The 21,921-nt window shown below is 36.6% G+C and overlaps 2 protein-coding genes across 3 annotated transcripts; both read right to left on the bottom strand.

Annotated features, from left to right (window-relative positions):
• Window positions 1–8,052: 8,052 nt before the first annotated feature.
• Window positions 8,053–13,430, bottom strand: LOC103699243 (alpha-terpineol synthase, chloroplastic-like; the record flags this gene model as incomplete). The annotated part of the gene is made up of 6 exons (XM_039131849.1): window positions 8,053–8,483; window positions 9,277–9,525; window positions 9,886–10,024; window positions 10,807–11,025; window positions 11,717–12,089; window positions 13,154–13,430. Coding segments are annotated over 6 exons (1,608 nt in total), but the record flags the coding sequence as incomplete, so codon positions are not given.
• A 6,946-nt stretch (window positions 13,431–20,376) lies between these two features.
• LOC120103898 (wee1-like protein kinase) lies at window positions 20,377–21,678 on the bottom strand. Of its 2 annotated transcripts, XM_039131848.1 has the most exons (4): window positions 21,373–21,678; window positions 21,203–21,263; window positions 21,068–21,123; window positions 20,377–20,979 (listed from the first exon to the last, which is right to left on the bottom strand). In XM_039131848.1, coding segments are annotated over exons 1-4 (246 nt in total). In that variant the 5' UTR covers window positions 21,501–21,678; the 3' UTR covers window positions 20,377–20,978. The 2 variants fall into 2 exon arrangements, with proteins under 2 accessions (XP_038987776.1, XP_038987775.1); XM_039131847.1 differs by having other exon boundaries at window positions 20,937–21,123.
• Between the last annotated feature and the right edge of the window lie 243 nt (window positions 21,679–21,921).

The following is a 21,921-nucleotide window of genomic DNA, read 5'->3' as shown; positions in this document are numbered from 1 at the left end:
AAAGATTATGCTTGCTGAATTTTTCTACATGCAGAATTTTCAGCTTGCTGATTTTTCTGCATGCTGATTTTCTATGCTTGGATTAATGATTCTAATACTTTGATAATATGATTACAAATATTTAGAATTATCTTGCATGATCAGCAACTCATAAGATGATATAATCAGTTAAATATTCAGATCTGTAAATTATATTTAATGCATATGATGCATATGGTGATGATCGTGGATGAACTCTTATACATGTGCTGAAATGTTCTGTAATGTTCTGCAATGTTCTGTGATGTTATGTGATGGCATGTAATTCAGATTTTTAGATGCCTGCGTGCATCTTAAATTGATGTATTAGAGACCTGCGTGTCTCATGAAAAAGGGTTGTAATTATTTTTTTATTTTTAAAGTTTATTTGGAATGTAATCTGTGATGTGTTTGTACGTCAATGGTTGATCGGTGCATGTCTCTACAAGCACGATTTGCGCGGATCGAGATCAATGGTTGATTGGAGATAGATCAAGGAGTTGATCACAATTGGACTAAGGATGTTCAAGATCGAGTCAAGAGTTGAAGACGATCTAAGCAATTGACGTGCATGTGCTTGTACTATGACCCCATCCTGGATCCATGATCATCACCAATTATTTTGTGATTATGCCTTATTGTTTATGTTTATGTTTATTCATAGCGGGTAGATAATTATTTGCATGAGATGTAGATAATTAAATGAAAAAGACCTAAATTAAATCTCCTCGAAAATATTAAGTCTAGCAGTCTTCCATCGTAGTAGAGCTGCTAAGGTCTTTCCGACGTTGATTTGTCTCGGCTAGATATAGTGGGCAAGTTGCATCGGGGGACTGGACCTCTCTATTAGGCATGAGATGTTGTAGGGGTAAAGATGGGGTTGGGTGCCAATAACTGTTAGGTGAGGATCCAATGACGACTTTACTTCTACGGTTATACGGTGGGTCTGACTTAACAAAGGAATGGAGCCAATAACTGTTAGGTGAGGCTTTCATGACTTAGAGACCGGATAGCGCTGCAATTTGCTTGAGAAGCATTATACAAAAGTTGTACACTCATCCTTTTACATGTCGCCAATAACTGTTAGGTGAGGTGGCATGTAAATTGGTGGGACCGTAGCACCCCACTTGAAACCTAGAGTCGCAGGTTTTCGTTTCTCTACCCGAGGAGTGTAAGAGATTCGAGAAAATAGTGGGAGGTGTTTGTTTTAAAAGGCCCTAAAACAAATAGAGTTCAAGTACAAAATTCTAACTAGAATCTTTACTCTTTGAGGATTATAAAGTCAGCTTCTAGACTCTTAACTTATATCCTATAGAACAACTGTTTGACCAAACCCAATTATAAAGACTGGCTCAGCAAATTTCAAAATAGTTTTGAATTGTGAAAAATTCGGATATGTGCTAGACCATGGAATCGCCGTGTTGCCAATCCGTCCGATTACTGATCAGCGTAAGACGCATGCTAAGTGGACGAATGATGACAATATAGTTAGGTGCTACATAATGGCATCCATGTCTAATGAACTACAATGCCAGCATGAGAACATGAAGATTGCCAGGGATATATTATATCACCTACAAGAGTTATATGGTGAACAGAGTCACGTAGCATGTTTTGAAGTGTCCAAGAGACTCTTCAAGGCCAAGATGCATGATGGGCAGTCTGTCCATGATCATGGTTTGACCATGATAAAGGACTTAGAGGAGCTTGAGAAGCTCGGCATGACCATGCACAAGGAATTGCAAACGGATTTGATCCCGCAATCCCTTCCAGATTCATATGAACACTTTATAGTAGACTACCATATGAATAAGATTGTATGCACCAAAAATAGAATTGTTAAATAAATTGGTAACTACCTTAGGGACCTTGAAGAGTTCAAGGGGCATCATTCTCGCTGTCGAGTTGGTTTCTACTTCCAAGAGAGAGTCTACCTAGAAAAAGAAGAAGCCTACGAAGAAGCAGAAGATCGAGAAAAGGCCAAGTAAGGAAGTTCCAAGAAAAGGGGTGATTGCAAGGGAAAGTGTTTCCATTGCATCATAGATGGCCATTTGAAGATGAATTGTCCTACATACATGGGAAGTATAAAGAGCAAGAAGGGTGACAGACCTTCAGAAGGTATGTCAGATATGCTCATTCTTAAAAGGATACTTAGGGACCGTTATCTATTGCTAGTAGAAATTTGATTTCTGTATCTTGTTTAGCACAGGAAGATTTTTATAAGACTACTGTTCCATTTATTTGAGAAATAAATTGGTTGCACATGGTTTTATGATTGACGGTTTCTATCACATACATTTGGATGTATCTGTGAATGTATCTGAGCAAACAGTGAGTACCATAAAATCCAAAAGATCTAGAGATGAGATAAATCTAAAGTATTTATGGTACCTCAGGCTTGGTCATATAGAAGAAGACAGAATAAATAAATTGGAGAAACATGGGCTTCTAGACTCATTGACTTCCGAGTCATATCCAATTTGTAAATCCTGCCTTCAAGGAAAGATGGCCAAATTACCCTTTGTAGGACATGGGAGAGGTCCACTGCGATACTTACCCTAGTACACACTTATGTGTGTGGCCCATTCGATGCGCAGGTTAGGGATTGTAATTTTTATTTCATTTACCGATGATTACTCACGGTATGGATATGTGTGTGAGACACAAATCTGAATCTTTTGAAAAGTTCAAATAGTTCAGATATGAAGTAGAAAAACAAACAGAAAAACTCATTAAGGTTCTTCGATCGGATCGAGGAGGTGAACACCTTAATAGAGAGTTTCATGATTATCTCAAGGAGAATGGTATAGTTTCACAATAGATCCCTCCTGGTACACCTCAGCTCAACGGAGTGTCGAAGAGGAGGAATCAGACCCTATTGGATATGGTCAGGTCCATGATGAGCTTCACTGATCAACCCTTGTTTCTTTAGAGAGATGCCCTATTTTCAGCTATTTACATATTGAATAGTGTTCCCTCTAAGTCTGTTCCTACCACACTACATGAGATATGATATGGTAAGAAGCTGAGTCTTGGTTTTTTCAAGATTTGGGGATGTCCGGCCCAAGTCAAATGACAACAGACGGACAAGTTAGAGGATAGAACAATTAGTGCTCGTTTTATAGAATATCCTAAAGAGTTATTAGGATACAATTTTACGTCTCAGAGCATCACAAAGTGTTTGTGAGCCGACATGCTATCTTCATGGAAAATAATTTATCCTTGAGAGAGGCAGTGGGAGAAAAATTAAGCTCGAAGAGAAAGTCTCTAAAGAGCAACGAGCCATTGTGCCTATAGAACCTATTCATATTAAGCTAGTACATGTTGTACCTCCTCCACCTCGTAGATATAGTAGGATCTCCCATCCTCCTGAAAGGTACTTAGGTATACTTACAGAGGATGTAGAGGAAGTGTTCCTCATGGGAGATAGGGATCAAAATAAGGATCCCAATACCTACAACGAGGCGATGTTAGACATCGATTCCGAGAGATGGCTGGAAGCAATGAAGTCAGAGATGGACTCCATGCATTCCAACCAAGTCTGAACCTTAGTAGATTCACCAAAAGGTATAGTACCTATTGGGTGTAAATGGATCTATAAGAGAAAATTAAGTTTGGATGGCTAGGTAGAGACCATAAGGCAAGGCTAATGGCGAAAGGTTATAGTCAGTGCGAAGGCACTGATTATCAAGATACTTTTCCTCCAGTAGCCATGCTGAAGTCCATTCAAACATTGCTTGCCATTGCTGCATCTCATTATTATGAAATCTGGCAGATGGATGTGAAAACTACTTTCTTAAATGGATATCTTGAGGAAGATATCTATATAGAACAGCCTTTGGGTTTCACTTTCAGTGATAGTGATCACAAGGTCTATAAACTGCAAAGGTCCATCTATGGACAAAAGCAAGCATCTCGGAGTTGGAACACTCGTTTCAACGATGTAATTAAATCGTTTGATTTCATCAAGAACGAAGAGGAACCATGTGTTTATAAGAAGGGTTAGTGAGAGGGCTATTGTAATCCTCGTATTATACATGGATGATATTCTTCCAATTGGGAATGGTGTTCCCATGCTAACTTAGGTCAAGGTATGGTTGTCTAAGAATTTCTCCATAAAAGACCTTGGGGAAGCATCCTATAGTTTGGGGATTAAGGTCTATAGAGATAGATCTAAGAGGATGCTTGTCCTGTCACAGGATATGTACATAGAGAAAGTGCTAAAGAGGTTCGGCATGGAAACCTCTAAAAGGGAAATTATTATCCCTTAGGCATGGGATAAATCTCTCCAAGAAGATGTGCCCCAAGACATCGGAAGAGATACAGTGGATGAGCAAGATCCCTTATGCTTCGGCTATAGGGAGCCACATGTATACCTATGTACGTGACTTGATATAGTATATGCTGTGAGTGTCACGAGCATATATCATTCAAATCCAGGCAAGAAGCACTGGATAGCTGTGAAGAACAGTCTTAAGTACTTGAGAAGAGCTAAGGATATGTTCTTGGTCTTTGGAAGAAGATCAGAGTTGAAGGTAGAAGGATGCACACATATTGATGATAGAAAATCTACATCAAAATATGTGCAATGGTGGTTCAGTAAATTGGAAGAGTTCCAAACAATCGATCATTATAGATTCTACCTTAGAAGCTGAATGTTAAGCCGTCTCTAAGTGTGTAGTGGAAACCTTCTGGTTTAAGAAGTTCATTGCAGAGTTAGGTGTAATGTCATCAGATACCATAACGCTCTACTGCGATAACAAAGGCACCATAGCACTAGCTAAGGAGCCAAAGATCTCACCAGAAGTCTAAGCACATGGAGCAGCGGTTTAACTTGATAAGCGACTACCTCGAAAAGAAATAAGTAGAGGATCAGAGAGTAGACTCCATAGGCAATGTGGTAAACCCATTCACTAAGTAGCTAAGTCAGCAAAAACTGAAGCGCATCTTGAGAAGATGGGGCTTAGATTTAGGGCTGATTGGCTTTAGTGCAAGTGGGAGATTGTTAGAAGTATGCCCTAAAAGCCAATTTGGCTGACACATTATTTTATTCTGGGATATAAATTTGTACTTGACCTAATTATGAATTTATTAAGTTGGGCATTCTTTTCATTCATGTTCTTATGTGTCCATGAATCGTCCAAGAAATTAATAAGATGATGACGCATATTCTCAAGAGTTGAGAATTTGAGGCATGTGTTATTGGTGATTAATTTCTGAATTGCTCCTGATCGATGGATCATCACGAGGATGGTGATTGATCCACTGAGATTAGTGTACAGATTGCTTTCTTTGATGGACGAGTCTTGAGTCCACAATGTGGGGACACTGGAGCAATTGTGCAAGTGCTTGTTAGAGAACAATGGTACTGAGCGTGACCAAAGCAAGTAGTCACTTGGATGTCTATCTACTCGTCAGTGACTTACTTGATGCTGCAGTTGTATGACTGGTCCTTTGACCTGCGATGCCTCAGCTATTCATGGTGAGGTTGCTGTAGTTTGACGAGCACATAAACATGAGCCCTAGCCATTTGGGTTCTTGTAGTGCAGATTGACTGCAGTAGGTTCATTGTAGGAGTAGGGGTGCATTTAGATGGAATCTATCGACCTTGATAGGTTAAGAGAGATCCTATGTGATTTATGAGACTGAGTTCGTAAATCCTCGGCCAGGGTAGTATGTATAGTGGGAAAGGAGTTTTCCACTCTCGAACTTAAGTCGAATAAATCTTGACATATGACAGACGATAGGAGTTTGACGAGTTATCCATGACCTCCGTCTTGTCGGGATCCACGATAGAGGGACTGTATCATACACTAACTACATCTAGAGGTTCATCATTCTATTCTGCTGGGTTGCCACTACATGCTACTAGGTGTCACTGGTGGATTGTGAGACTCAAAGGCATTCACTTGGTGATCAGTGAACCCGAATGAGAAGAGTTGAAATTGTTCCAACCCATTGAAAGAAGTTTTCAATGATATTGTGATAGAAATCGTAATATATCTCACTACCAGACAGAATAGAACCTATGGGGTCACACACATTAGAGGTATTGACTGATCCGATGGTTGAATTGTGATTAGGAATCACAAATAATTTATAATTATCAATTTGATTGATAACTAGCAAGTTGAAGAAGGAATAATTGCAATTTGATTGTAATTTAATTTAATTAATTGGATTTAATTAATTGGACTTGATCATATTAGACACGAGTCCTACTTGGAGTAGGATTCTAAGAATCCTAATTAGATTAGGATTTCAAATTAAATTAGAGTCCTACTAGGAGTAGGATTTCTAGAGTCCTAATTAGATTAGGACTGAAATTTAATATATCCTAATTAGATTAGGATTTCTTAAGTCCTAATTAATTTTAATCTAATAAGTTAAATGACTCCTAATTGGATTAGGATTAAAGAGTTCAATAGAGTCATGGTTCAATAGAATCCTAATTAGATTAGGATTTGAAGGGAAAGAAAATGGGTTCACTTAATCCTATTTGGAATAGGATTAGACCCACCTTGTAATTGACCCCACCCCCCACTTAATTTGATTAAGTGGGGAGTGAGATAGGAAGGGAGAAGAGGGAGGGGCACCCCTCCCTTGGCCGAAATCACAAAGAAAAGAGGAGGGGCGTACCCCTCCTCTTGGCTCCAAAAGGATAATCTTAAAAAAAAAAAAAAAAAAAAGGATTTGCCGTGAATGAGGATTTTTGGACTCTCTCCCCTCCTCCTAGGATATACGTGAAGCCCCCTCTCCCTCTTGGTTTCAGCCGCATCAAAGAAAAAAAAAAAAAGGATAAGGATGGAGCTCCTAAAAAGTAGGAGCTCCATATGCCTTTAAAAAGAGGATAAAGGGGGCAGCCGTGAGATGATTTTTTCCTTCCCTTTTGAGCCGTGAACAGCACCCTCCCTTCCCCTGAGGTTTTCAGCCACCAGCAACAAAAGAAAAAAAAAAAGGGAAGGGTGTAGCCCTTCCTCCCTTGCTGTTTTTGGTTCCAATAAAAGAAAAAGGAAAAAGGCTGCAAAGGGTTTGGCCTTCTTTCTTTTGATCCATCCTTCTTCTTTCTCCTCTCAAGGCAATCAAGAGTTGGTTCAAAGAAGAGGATTTCAGCCATTAAAGTTTTCTCTGCAAGGAAGCTTTCACCCTGGGGAGATTCAAAGACTTAGATCGGTCATCTGCCTCGTGTGGATGCCCGTAGAGGCCGGACGCGTGTGCGGCTTCAAGCGAACCTTCAACAAATACCACGATCATCAAATTTGCGGTGATCATCTACCCGCACAAGGTGAAGATCTGATCTTCCTAATTATATGAAAATATTTTAATCCTAATCTATCTACGAACGACGATTTTTGAAATATGTTCATGCGATGAACGGGATCTCGCACATACCTTCCGCTGTGATCAGAAAAATTTTTGATTTTTTCTGCGGCATGGGTGGATCCCAACAAGGGGGACAAAGCTCGACCCTTTTTCCAAGGCTAGAACCTTTAGCTATAATTAAATACAACAAGTTAACTAAGTTACTTAACTAGAGAAAATAATTAGGGTAAAATACTATAATCTGTATAGGTATAGAAATCGATGCTGCACTTACCTGCATCGATGGTAAAAATAAAATTTCTTTACTGCATTTTGTGCACAAAATTTCAGAAAAAGGACAATAACCTTTTGCTCCAACTTGTGGAATTGTTTTTAGGAAATTAGAATTCTCATTCCATTTTGATTTGAATTATTAAAGATTTGAATTAATACAATTTTATCCGTAAGTTTCATATAATTTAAATTTATTTAAACTTTCTTTTTACTTCAAGCAAAGTTTATTAAAATATTATCATATATTTCTCAATTTGCCAGGCTCAAAATATGCACATTGATAATCATCAAATACTCTCCCTTTCATTTTTCTGGGTTAAGGTCCAACACCAAAATCCTTCTTAGCTTGGCATGGGTAGCTCAATCCCCTTCAGAACGACACATGTAGTCATTTCTCTTTTCTTTTTCCTTTCTTTCTTTCTTTCTATTTTTTTAAAAAAAAGGGATAATAGCCCCAGCCACGCACAAGGTTATTTACAAATTACAAAAATTATATCATCTTGTTACCAAATTTCCTTCTACACATTGCTGATCACAAACCTATCATCAAGAAGCCCTAAAGAATCCTGGCCTCCTTTGAGTGCTACAGGATCAAAAAACAGGGACTTGATCATATTCTTCTTCTCTTGATCTGGAGCACCCAAGCCATCTCCCTTATGGTATGTGCAATGCGATATCCGTCCAAGATTTATGGCTGCATTAGCAATGTATCGAGGGAGTGGATGGCAATCAACAGCTTCTTTGTTCAGCTTCTTCCATGAATTAATGATTAAATCTTGAATGCCATTGCGAGCAACTGCCTCGGATACACCATTGTCTTGCATGTAGCATTGGATGGATGTTGGAGTATCACCTCTCTCTAACTCTGCCTGCATTTATAAAATATACAATTCATTACACTTAGCATTGAAACTTTGGTCATGCAATTATACCCATAGCATTTTTTTCTCTCAATCTCTTCCGTTTTTCTTGCATTGCCAAGTGCTCACATGTTAAACGTGTCCATTTAAATGATCTAACTATTGGAGAAGACAAGGAACGGCCCTATCCATATGCTGTCCATGGACAAATCATATGATACCACGTGTAGAGGTCGCTAAGCCTGCCTCTACCAACTGGATGGCCCAGTGGACCGAGATGGGGAGAGAAATCCACAGTTTTGCCGGGTCGCCAGTCGAGGCCGATACTTATCTTGAATTATGGTGACCTTATTCTTATCCAGTACAGATTTTTCTGAATATGTTCTGACTTCACTTTAAAAAGAAAATTTGGAAAAAAATTAATGATGCAGGACAATATGCTACCTAGAATGGATCGACCGCATCGGCTCATAATTCAGAATAAATTTGGAAAAAAACAACTAACAGAGAAGAGATGCTAAAAGAAAAAAAAAAATAGGGGAGAAAAAAAATATTCAAAACTAAACCACACAGAAAGGCTCTCTCATGTGCGTAAAGGACAAAAAATAAAAAAATCTGTTGTATATAGAAAAACTAAGTAGAATAAAACTTGAAATATAATTCTAGTATAAACCAGCAATAATTCTCAGGAAGCCCTTAGACTGATCAACATATTCTAGCCCTGTGATTTGTTGTTAATTATTACGTACTTAAGTTTCTCAGAGTGAAAAAGCAAAATAGTCATAAAATTAGCATTGCTTACCGAAGAAGTGGCTAAATCATTGCAAAGACGAAAGATCTCGGATGAGGACAGGAAGAGGCTTGGATAGGTCTTCAAGCACTGCAATGCCTCCTTGGTTAGTCTCTGCGTTGATAAGAGGCTAGCATGGACTAATAGGACGCAGCCTGACACTGACATCCGAGCATTGTTTAGATACTCCTCGAGGGCTGGTTTGTAGCCGTTGTAATGCCACTTTGCCTCCGTTAGGAAGGCGTTGAATAGGTCCTCCCACTGAAACAATTATTGCAGGTGTCACATAATTAATTAGTCATACAACCTTAGTAAGCCTCCGATGGATACCGTTTGTTACTTCTAGGATATAATTCTCAATGAGGAATGGTAACAACAAATTATCTTATTCTTCGATTTTTTTTTTTGTTCAAATTGGGAAAAGAAGATCAAGGGAGCTAATGAAAAATTAATATTTCTGAGGTTTTTTGTTAGGAAATATTCGAAGCAAAATAAATTAGATGGAATAACTTGCTAGTTGCCATCATGTTTAGACATAGTTTATTTTAGATTATTTGGGGTATTGTCATTATTCTTGTACTAAGAAGCTAGTGTAAAAGAAGGATAGGATGCTGAATTTACCGCTTTTCTGAGATAAGGAAGGGCATCCCAGCCCTCTTCTCTATGTATATGATCCGCCACTTCATTGGTTGTGTTGTACAAAGCTGAATACAAGATTTTCATATACTCTGGAAAGCCTTCCATTGCATTGGAGTCCCACCTATAAGTAGAATTAGAAAAAAAATTATTATGAAAATTCTATATAGTTATAACGAATAATTATTTTCTTTGAAAATACAATGGTTATTCTTTGGCTATTTATATTTTTAGTTTGAACTAAATTTATAAAATAATTTTTTTGTCTAGAAGTAAAGGGGGAAGGAGTAAAAGAGGTCCTTATTTCAAGAATAAAGTTATTTCAGCTCCCTCATATTGTCATTGTTGTAATGATTGAGGGCCTCATCTAGAAAAGCTAAGTAAAAAATGTTGAGATCTTTGGCCTTATGCAAGTACCTAAGATTGCATCCTCACACACAATTAATGCATGAGCAAACATATTCTTCCCAGGCCAAGAATCTAAAACCAATTTTTTATAATTATAAATACTATGATCAACTCGTGGTCATCTCAAAAAGTTGTGCTAAAATATCACCTAGTCTACAAGAATTGTAAATTAGGTCCGCTCCAACACCATTTATAAAGATTCAAGTCCTTCCCAAAAAGACTAATCATAAGTTATTATTCAAATTCCTCAGCCTTGTAGAAGTACTTAAGATTTCCTCAGTGCATACTGATGCGAGAATAAATGTACACCCATATGAATTCTCAATGTTATTTCAGGTGTTGACCAGTTTGAATAGAATAGTTATTCCTAGTTATTTTTGTTTTGTTGCTACTTTTTAAACCCATTTGGCAGGAATAAGGCTTATCCCACACCTTATTCCTGCTTTATTTTGGAATAAAATATTGCAGCCTAAAATTAAATAAAAAAATCCTTCTAACCTCTGGACGGCGTTGGTGAAAAGGTTAAGCTCTTCCGGTGTTCCGTAAATATCATAGAAATCATCTATAATTGCTACCAAAGCAAATGCTTTAGTAAGTTCCTCTCGACAATATCCAAGATGCGGCTCGAATACAATTCCAGTTGCAAAGAAGAAGTACTCTATCAATCGATCTCTAGCAAAGCTCAATTTATCCCCAAGGCCTACATCTTTCCACCACCTAAAAAGAGAAAAGCAGAAAGTTCATTAGCATGATTAAGAGGGGATCAAATTTACAAAAGGCTTCTATTAAAACAAAATTACAAAAGGCTTTGCACGTCTTTAATGTCAAAGTTGTGATAAGAGAGAAGAAAAACTAGCTAGCCAAGTTAAGATTCTAATGGATGTAGTCATGCTAGAATAGTACGATGTATCTGGCTTACCAAAAAAAGAAAGAAAAGTTAAGATGCTAAGAACATCTAGGAAATCAGCAGTATGCCTCATCAGATAGACAAGCATCAACTATCTAGTAATGAAGAAAGGATAAAAAATCCTACAAAAAGTAAACATAGTGAAAAAAAAAAAGAAAAAAGAAAAAACACAGAAATAGGGATAACTTAAAAGAAATAAGACAACAGCAGCTAAAAAAACAAATAAAATTTTCTTTCTTTTTCGTAGGTGTAAGAAAGAGGAGTTACAATCAATTTCTTGTCTATGAGAAACTTTTGTATTTTGTATTGATGTGCATGTTTGTTTTTTGTTAATATCTTTATAATAACTTTTACCTGTAGAATATAAAGAAATCAGTTTTCTTTTAACCTAAAGAGAATCCAATCAATGGAAAATCCAAATGAAAATTATAGAGTGAAATCCTAGAACTAATAATAACAATAATGACATGTCTTGTTAAGCTAAGACGAGTATATGCTTACCTTGTCAGTTTTCTAATTTCACTTTGGTGTATGCTTTGCACTGTGTTGAAATCGACCTTAGCAAATTGAAGAAGCATATGGTCCATGTTTCCATCTCTTTCATACTGATCTATGTGCCATCTTGCTTCCAACCTTGGAGTCCTCCAGTGCAAAGGAAGATCCAAAGATAGAGAAACTTTTCCCTTAAGGTGTGGATCCATCTGTAGCTTGAGATCGCTGAGATATTTAGTTGTGAAAATTCTTGCTTCATCCAGCAGTGTTTCTCCTTCAAAAGCAAGATATGAAGCCTCATGTAGGGATAACAATGCTTGAGTGTCCCTGAGAAGGCTTGCCTTGAAGTTACCGTTCTCTTCTTTCAAGCTACTGAAGATGTCTGTAGGATGCAAGCGTTTACTAGTTAGACTATAGGATTAAAATTATAGAAACCAAAACTCGATCGGTATTACAAAGACTTCAATAAAGGCAATACCAGCTTCTCATGCACTGGCGAGCTAGCCCTATAGTTTCCTTTGTGTTAGTTAAATCTATTCAGAACTATATTATGAAAGGGCAATGGCTTGCTAAGAAATAAGCATATATTGATATATAATACTTTAATCTGTTTCGACAGTGTACCTTGCAACATATTTCCTAGACAAGTTTGAAATGTATGAAAAGTTTGGTCAGGATACAAATTCGGCAGGGTGACCTCATTATTTCAGGAAAAACAACAACAACTGAAGGAAAATTATACAACAACAGCAACAAGAAAAAATTCCTAAGCAAGCATATAATGTCTGAAAATGAACTCAGTTACACGTACAATACATGTTCTATCATGGCCAACTCAGTTATACGTAAAAAGAAAAAGAAAAGATATCTCTAAAGGTTAGAAACCCACTAATTAATACTAACAAAAGCAATGATATTCAATAATAAATTCGTTAAGTTATTTGAGACTTAAAATTAAGTTCAAGAGCTAATTGAACTTAATGAAAATCCAAGTCCTTTCTAGAAACCATAAATTATTTCTGAAAAGAAATAGCAGCATGCATGCTAGCTCTGATAAATGTGAATCCAAATACTTACAGGCTACAGCATAGGATATGCCACCGGCGAACAGATCTCAGAGATTCCATCATCAGCATAATTTTTAAAGCTATTTGGTGCATTTTTTGCACTATATGTGTCATTTTATATTGCACATCAGCAATCTAAGTCAAGGAGGCCTAAGAACTAACTAACTAGAAGTCCAATGATGTGTCATTGAATGATATACCAAAAATCATACCAAAGATTGGCATTGACAGAACTTCTAAGATCTTATTAGTTGTGTGCTGTCCATATATTATCTAAAAATTTTACCCATGTTTTTTTTTTTTCAAGGTAAAAAAATCTTACCCATATCAGTGGCTTATCATGGCAATGAAAGATACTCAATATGGCAAGAGTCGTTACCTGGGGAAACAGGAAACCCGTGCTCTCTAAGCAGTCTAAATAGCAAAGACATGGAGTGGATGTCGTCTTTGAACAATGTGTTTGCCCTCTCAATGGGCATCGAGCCAAGGGCATCCTTGATCTCCTCCTCAAAGTGATAACCCACACCAAGACGCTGCAGGACGTCGACCAGCTTAAGTCGAGCCACTGGTTCAGCCTCCTTGGATAGCAAGTGCCTCGTGTTCTCCTTCAACTTTTCCAAGTGTGTCGTGTGTGTCCCGTTCTGCACCACCAACGATCAGGTCAGCAATCCATTACGAGTATGGAAGTGAACGAATTAGGTCAGTCAGCCTTCTGGTCCACTAGTGGGTCGGCTAGGATTAGAACTTGCCTTCTGGTCCGAGTGGCCTACCGTGTTCGGTGGTCAGCGTCCCGTGTACTTCCAACTCTACTGGCTTTGGATTTGATTGGGTTAGTAGATGCAGACACCTACGGTGAAGGATCAATTATCTGTTCAGTGGGTCCCATTGGCCTAAATTTGCCCAAATTTGTATGGTCCAATGCAAAGATGTGTTTGACTCGCAATCGGAATCAAATCGAAATAAAAATCAAAATGGGATTCAAAAGTTAAGATTAAATTTTGGTGGGTTGGAGCACTTCTATTCTTCCTTTGAATCGATATGGAAAAGAAACTCTCGCCAACCAAATGGCTGGAATAAAAATCACTCATTCCTATTTTTATTATAGAATCTAACTTCTCTCAACCAGACATATCTTCTTTGAAAAGTATGAATTGCATCTTTCCTATGAAAGAAGAATTCAATTTTCTTCGCACAGATTCTTGTCAGACCATGCAATGACTATTTTGAGATTTGTGCAAATGGATAAAAGAAAGAGTTTAGAATGCTTTAAGATCTATGTGGATGCAATTCGACGGCAGCAAAAGAAACAATCATTCTTTCGTGCAAAAGATACAAACCAAGCCCGCCTTTGAGCGGTATATGGTCAAAAGAAAGCATATACCTGATCTACGTCCGTTTGAAAGTTATGCATGATATATGGTAGCTCCATGTGTCACAAATGAAGCTCACACATCTGAGTTCATCAAATTACTTGGTTCCAATTTAGTCACCTACCTCAACCATACCCATATTTTGAAATAAACTAATAATTTAAGATTTTTATTTATTTATTATTTTTAATATGAAATGAAAAATAGACAATATATAATAAGAAAAACAACATCATATTCTGTTTGCATAATTGTTTATTGAATAGCAGAGTTAACATTACTCGCTAGAGTAGAAATTTGATGAACAACAATGTATCCAACAGTTAATTATTAACTTTATTTTACATCAGCTTGTCTTACAATAAAATAATAATCAACTAATGCTGGTTTAAGTTTCTGTTAATTATTAACTTTATTAATTTGGATAACATTTCTCTCAATAATTAATTTCGATAGCGCGAGAGGTCTCCAAGACGATTACGGATGAACGGTCACCATTTTAAGGCATTGGTCCAGAAAAATTTTGGTGGTCAATAGCTCGTAAGGTGCAGTCCACTGAAGTCGTTGTTGGTTCCTATCATCCTATGTTTGGGGACTTGTAGAATTTTGTGAGGTTTTTGGTGAAATTAATCCTACAAAAGTATTGTTCGATGAGCATTTTAATGGTTAATAGCTTGTAAGGTGCGGTCCACACAAGTCGTTTTTGGTTCCTCACATCCAATATCAAACAATTTTATCTTTTATTTTTTGAGAACTGGAATGAGAAATATCTTGACCGCAATCTGAGTATATTATGATTTCAAATTAACCATGGCTGGAAGGGCTGCAAATTTTTCTAGGTTCATGTCGATTGCTTGTTGTTGCTGTTAAAACCCTACCAACCACAAAACCAAGGAAAAAATTGCTAGTGATGTGCCTTCATGGTGACTGCTTGTCAATTGATTGAAGTAACGTAGATTCCATTGTGAAATAGATACATAAAGAGAAACAAAATATATTTTGAAATATATAATAATTATAGTCGTAATAAAATCTAGGTCTATTGAACTCAAAATGATTCGCATCTCTCTCTTCCACTTAAATCTTTGTGGTGGGTATAGAGCCATGGCTAATGTGATTTCAAGCAAATCAATTGTTAGTTGGAATCTATATTCCGAACCCGGTTTGCCTTGGGTTCAACTTGCACCACCAAGAATTTATGGAAGGGCTCCCCTTTCTTATACATGGAAGAGTGTTTCATCCCATATGATGGCAGCATCATCATAAAAATAATTTATTTTTAAAATAAAAGCTAATAGTTGTGCTTCAATAATTCAATCAACAAAAATTCAAAATTATTATATACTTTAAAGATTTAAAAACACTTCTAATCTTGTGCAAGCACATTAATGAAGAGAAAGTAGTACAAAATTTTGTGATGCTTTTGCTTAAAAATGAAAAAGAAAAGAACAAAGACATTTGAGACCTTCAAGTTCTCTATTGAATGCTGTGTGAAAAGAGAAGTGGACTTGAAGGGAAATCTCCTCTGCTTTCCCCCACCCTCATTTTTCTTGTACTTATTTGTCTAATCTGAAAACATTCTAATTGTTCTTTCAAACCAGAACTCCTCCCAATTTTAACTCTACTTTTACAGCAAATACCAAATTGCCACTTTGTTATCTTTATATATATTTTTTTCCCTTTAAACTCACATGCATGACACATGCCTAATACTAATTTTCATTAAACAAGAAACATAAATTGATCTGAAATAAACTTTTATAAATTATTCTATTCCAAATTTGAATTCTATGGCTATATATATATATATATATATATATATATATATATATATATATATATATATATATATATATATGTGAGCATACATCATTACTCAAATATCTATATTTTAGTTTTAGATAGAAACACAGTAGACATGCAAGCACCATTACTTGAAGCAAGGGCCTGCCCACATAGAGAAGGGTGCCAAGTAGTGCAACTAAAGTATGATCAGCCATGTGTATAATACTGAAAAATGATTTATCCATTCTATCCTTGTTAAAATAGAATCACTTGATACCAAGGTCCGCAATCTTGATATCCAGTACCATATTAATACCTTATCAGTTCGGTATGATATAGTACGGTACGGTATACTTCTGCACCAAAATAATTTTTTTACTCATTTTCTCAATTTTCACACTGATACGCCTCGGTACACACCGATACGCCTCGATACAGGACGTTACACCTCGGTACGGGCGGTATGGAACTTGTACCTACTTATATGTGTTTTATACTAATTTTCTCGAAATACAGTATAGTACGTCCTGTACCGAGTGGTATGAGAGGCTTTGCTTGATATAAAAGTAATTAAATTTAAACACATGATTTATTAGATTTAAATATTTCAGGATCCAATTATTCATTCAAGGATCTCACTTTGATAAGTTTTGTTGATAAATTTGAAGTCTCATTCTGTGAGAGAGCAAGTGCACTTTTTCTCTATCAGTTAGCCTTGGACCAATGGTTAATTCTCCTCTCCTAAGAGAGCTATTTCGATTCACGATACCAATAATCATTGTATTTTCAAAAACAAAAAAATGGTGCACCGCTATCTGAGTGTTTATAATAGAAACATAAATTAGAAATTGTTGAAACTGTTATTGACCGCTATAACAAGATTTTTTTCAATCCATTGACTCGAATCTGTTAAAACGAAACTAGAAGAAGATAAAAGAATCACAAAAGTATTTAATTAATTTTTTAAAAATAGCTTGAAAATCAAAAAATTATATACTAACAAGAAAAATACAAGATGGAATTTTAGAATTCATCTTGTTAATTATCAATCATTTTCTATATTTATTACATTTAAGTAACATTTCTCAAAAAAAATCTAAAATCAGGAAAAAAATCATTTATTACTGAAATTCTAAAATGCATGACAACAAAATTTAAAAAATTTATTTGTACTTCAGAACATCTATTGATAATTTTTTTAGAACTTTATGGAAATTGAGAATTTTTGAATTATTTCTTGAATAAATATCAATTAAATGATTATAAATATTTTCAAGAAGATATTCCAGCAATAAGAATTGGAACACGTGCATACTACAAATGCAAGCATGCTACAATATTTCAGGCTCACACTTCGTCACCCTCTTTATTGACGTCTGCCCAACACACTATGGGGGTGTTTGGTATGGGATGATCGTCCTAGGATCAAGGGTGATGTGAGTGGAGGTGATGAGATCACCGTGTTTGATTGCACTATGGTGATCCTACGTGGCGGTGATCTTAAATCACTTCCACTCCTCAAATCACCGTCCAACCCAAAGATGGGATACCCGTCCTAAAGGTCAGAAATCCAAGATCACCCTAGGACAGTGAGTTTGAGTTGAAAATTAAAGACAAAAATACCCCTCAATTTAGCAGAAAAATTGATATATTAATATACTATCAATGTATTATGTCAATGATATATATATATAATATTATGTTAATATTATATATTATATTATAATATATTACTAATCATATTATTATCATATTATTATTGAAAGATAATTTTAATTATAGTGGAAATATATTATTATATTTTATATTTATATAATAAAAATATTTAATATATTACTTCTATTTACCTTATTTTTCTAATCAAAATAATTATTAGTATTAAAAAATCTATTATAAGTATAAATAAAAATATTAATTTTATAATAAAAAATAACATATTTTTATAAGATTAATAATTTGTAGGAGTAATAAATGTATTTTTATAGAATATATTAATAATTAATATATTGATAAATATATTAATATTTTATTATAATATATTTTATATGATTAATAAATATATGATAAGGGCTACTAAAAGTAGAATATGTGACAAAATTATGGAGCTATTATAGGAATTAGCATATTGACTTAAATTTTTTATTCATAAGAATTAAAAACACATAAAAAATCTATCTAAGATATATCAGGGGTATTTGTGGTATTATGTGGTCGGTGATCTTAGATCTCGGTACCATACCAAACAAGTTACTCATGGATACCTGGAGATTTTTAATTACTGGACCATGGCCTACCAAATATATTGATCTTAGATCACTGGAGATCAAATCATCCCAGCATTCAAATCACCGAAGATCTTAGATCACCATGGTGAATCTGTTGGGGTTACCAAATGCCCCCTATGGGCTTGGTCTAACTCATAGTTTTACGGGCCAAATATTACTTTTTTTTCCTTGATTTTTGGTAGGAAACCAAATTTACTTCCTCAAGAACCGGGCGTTATGTTATATAACTATTTTGCCACTAATTTAGTCATGGAGAGGCCCATGTGGTTGTAACTTGTAAAACATTACATTCATAATCTTCTTTTGATGGAAACTTGAGTTTCGCATTGACTGCTTAAATGCAAGAATTTGCAGGCGGAGAACCTGTACACAATATAAGTGTGGGAAAATTGAACCAAGGATTAGAATTCAGACAAAACATAGTTTTGCCTCAATTGCCAAATGGCATTTGCTGACCCGATGGGAATTTTTTTTTTTTTTTTAGCGGGGTGGGGGGGGTGTAAACCATGACTAATTAATGAGAGTTAGATGCTATATTCGTAATCCAATCCAACAAGTTATATAAATATTTATGGACCGCATACCATAGCTATCTCGTCGACTTTTTCGGATGAAATGCTATGTACATCCCGCCGATCATGGAATCTTATGAGATAACATACCATGTATAGTCCATCAATTTTTTTGGTGGCATACCATACACATTCTCATCAATGATGCAATCATGTTCCTTCATACACATACTGTGATGCGAATAATGTTGCATTCTCATATTTTTATTCTTAACATTTTTATTTTATGATCCAAGCTCGCATTGCAAAAGCAGCTTATTTAACAGTTAATGAAAAACTCCTGAGACTAGTTATGACATGCTACGTACATGGCCACAACGGAGGCTGGTCATCGTGCAATACATGGAAGACTTGGGGAGCCGTGGATTCATGTTCAACAGATCATTACTTTAATTTGTAACAATTTATTTGCGTTATATGCTGTAGAGGAGTGCCAAGAACTTCATGGAGCCAAAGTAGTCCACTGATCAAACTGTAAGCGGAAATCCAGCTAAAGGAGTAGTGAGATGTTTTGTAGATCCTGCAACGTACGTACTTTGCATCAAAAGACAAGAAAAACGACTAGGAGATGTGCTAGATTTTGTTTTGAGACTCCTTAAATTGGATCATCTCTCGCACATGAACGAGCATCGCTATCGAGTGTATAGTTCTCCACTCCTTTAAGGCCGCGGGCCTACAACTTGTTAACCTTCGACTTCCGAACCCAAAAGATAATTAGGAGTGTGGTCGCAGCATCGGACGGTCCCCTACATCGTCTCTTAACTCTGTTCCACTTCCTAAAAGATCTCACGAGGCCGGTTTTCTCTAGCTTTAGGGGAGTTAGGGGAGAAAGGTGGTTCGATGGGAGGGGAGCTAGGCATGTTGCTATTTGACGTGGTCCTTCCCTACTTGCTATTTGACTACAATATGTCCTTCCCTAAATGTCGAGCCTGCGGCGCAACATATCCATGCTCGACTGAGCTCGCGAGCTTTCGAGCCGAATATTTTGCTATTCGAGCTTGGCTCGAAAAACTGTTTGAGCTACTCGAGCTTGACTCGAGCTCAGTATTAGCCGAGTCAAGTCGAGCTTAAATAGCTCGCGAGCAAATCGGCTTATTTGCGCCTCTAGATCACACCTTAGAATTTGTCTCTCTTCCCCAACGAATACACGCTCGCACACCCAAGCATCAAGCCATTTTTCCCTGGTGGGCACTGGGTGGCGGTGAATTATATGTACCAAGGCGGGGGTCAATAAATAAACCAAGGAAAGTTACTCCAGTTGCCAAAACCAGCCTTGTAATGTTACCGTTATTTCTTTAATTTCTAACGAGATGGTTCTAAAAAAATTTTAAAAGCCTTTTATGATATAGGTGGCATGAAGCACACCAATTTGTTATATGCAGTCAACTTACCATACAAGAGCATAAGCTGCATAACTGAACATGAATGACTTGCAAGCGGATGCATATTCAAGTGGCACGGATGGCTGGAGTTGGAGAATGAGTTTTTACCTGCACCGCTGGTTAGCCACACAGCTGATGCGTTTTTAGGTTGATTCTTATAGTACCCTCCAACGCTCAAGTGAGTAAAAGGGCTTTAGAGAACAGCAGAGAAGGATAAGACTTGAAATAAAAAAAGTAGAGAGTATCATATTGCATGGTATGGTGTAGTATTCGTAACTGGTACATCAAGCTCTTTTTATAGATATGGACTCTTGAGTTCAAATGAAAAATACTCTTAGAGCTTGTTTGGTTCGCGGGAAGCATCTTTTCTCAAAGAAATATGATTCTTGAAAAGCAGATTCCTAAAAAGATGATGCCTAGAAAAGTACTTTTGGCATATTTGGTTGATCATGGAAAAGTGACAGACTTTCAGAGCGCTTATATTTGATTGACCATCCACTTTTCTGAAAAAAATTATGTGTAATTATTATTATATCCTTAATAAAAATTGGGTCTTTAATGCTTTGGATTAAATAAGGATCCTTGATTTAATGCTTAGATTCACAAACCTGCCCCTCTTATATAAGATCAAAAAGGCTTCTTCTCTTTGCCTTTATTTTTTTTCTTTGAGAAACATAGTTTCTTTTCTTCTGTGACCTAGTTTGTATTGACTTGCCTCCCCGAGTTTCTGGGCCAAGAGCATCCAGCTGGACTTCAGCACCCTGCTCAGAACATTGAAGATTGGTGGACAGTGAATTACATGGGGAGCCATCTCCAAGAAAGAACATGATTGAATGTTACAAGGACAGTGAAATTATTACTAAACAAAGTCCTATTACTGATAACAGAACAAAAAACACCAGCAGTAACAGCCATTGATCGATTTCTCCGGTGATCTGGGACAAGGTATATTCTCCTGAAAAGAGAAAGACCCGAGAAAATTTACAAATCAGTGCTTGGGGAAAAACCTAGATCAGAAGAAATCCAAAGTTCACCTTATTGAACTCGAAATTGTTGACGATTTGTGGTCCTTCTAGTGTAATGTAATCCGGAGTGCTGCAAAGAATAATCAAACGATTTCAAAACCATTTTTTTCAAGAAATTTGAAGGAAAATGGAATTAGTAGAGAAACTAGAGGAAAACTCCATTGATCTGGGGGGACTACCTGAAGAAATCTTGGCTAAGGATGCAGTCCTTGTCGTTCGCTCCTCCGTCATCAAGTTCGAGGGCGGGCTCACGGCCATCCTCGGCTTCAAGAAGATTTTGGAAGCGGGAGGGGGGATCGGAGGACATGGAGTGGAGGGGAAGGAGACATGGTCGAACTCGACGGTGAGATCGCCGGTGGGAGTAGTCGCCTCCATTGTTGCCGCCACCGCAGATGAGGATCTCGGCCTCCCTCGCCTTCGCCCTTTTGGGTTTGCTAGGGTTTTGGCCTTCATCTGCTCCTCAGAAGTGGAGAGAAATCGAACTCCTTTGAGCCGGAGAAGATGAGTGGGGCCTAAGTTAGTACAATGGAGGAGGATTTGAGGGGCCTTTTTGGGAAAAAAATAAAAATGTTTTGATTTTCGGCTCATTAGAAAGTAAATTTTCTATGTTTCTCATTGGAAAGGCTTTTTCATAAAACGTGGAAATTATATTTCTATAAAAATACAACTTTTCTATCTCTCTCCTTTAAAAACTCCAACCAAACAAGATGCATCTCTTTACTTTTCCG

This window comes from Phoenix dactylifera, chromosome 11 (assembly GCF_009389715.1).
Source record: "Phoenix dactylifera cultivar Barhee BC4 chromosome 11, palm_55x_up_171113_PBpolish2nd_filt_p, whole genome shotgun sequence".
NCBI classification, from domain to species: Eukaryota; Viridiplantae; Streptophyta; class Magnoliopsida; order Arecales; family Arecaceae; genus Phoenix; species Phoenix dactylifera.
Note: the sequence above shows the minus strand (reverse complement) of the source record. Positions and strands in the feature narration are given on the sequence as shown.

Coding starts and splice junctions, on each gene's coding strand:
- LOC120103898 (XM_039131847.1), bottom strand. CDS start 21,500: ATGTCCTCCGATCCCCCCTCCCGCTTCCAAAATCTTCTTGAAGCCGAG. Junction 21,264..21,372: donor CTTAGCCAAGATTTCTTCAG/GTAGTCCCCCCA, acceptor TATTCTTTGCAG/CACTCCGGATTACATTACAC. Junction 21,124..21,202: donor ACAATTTCGAGTTCAATAAG/GTGAACTTTGGA, acceptor TTCTCTTTTCAG/GAGAATATACCTTGTCCCAG.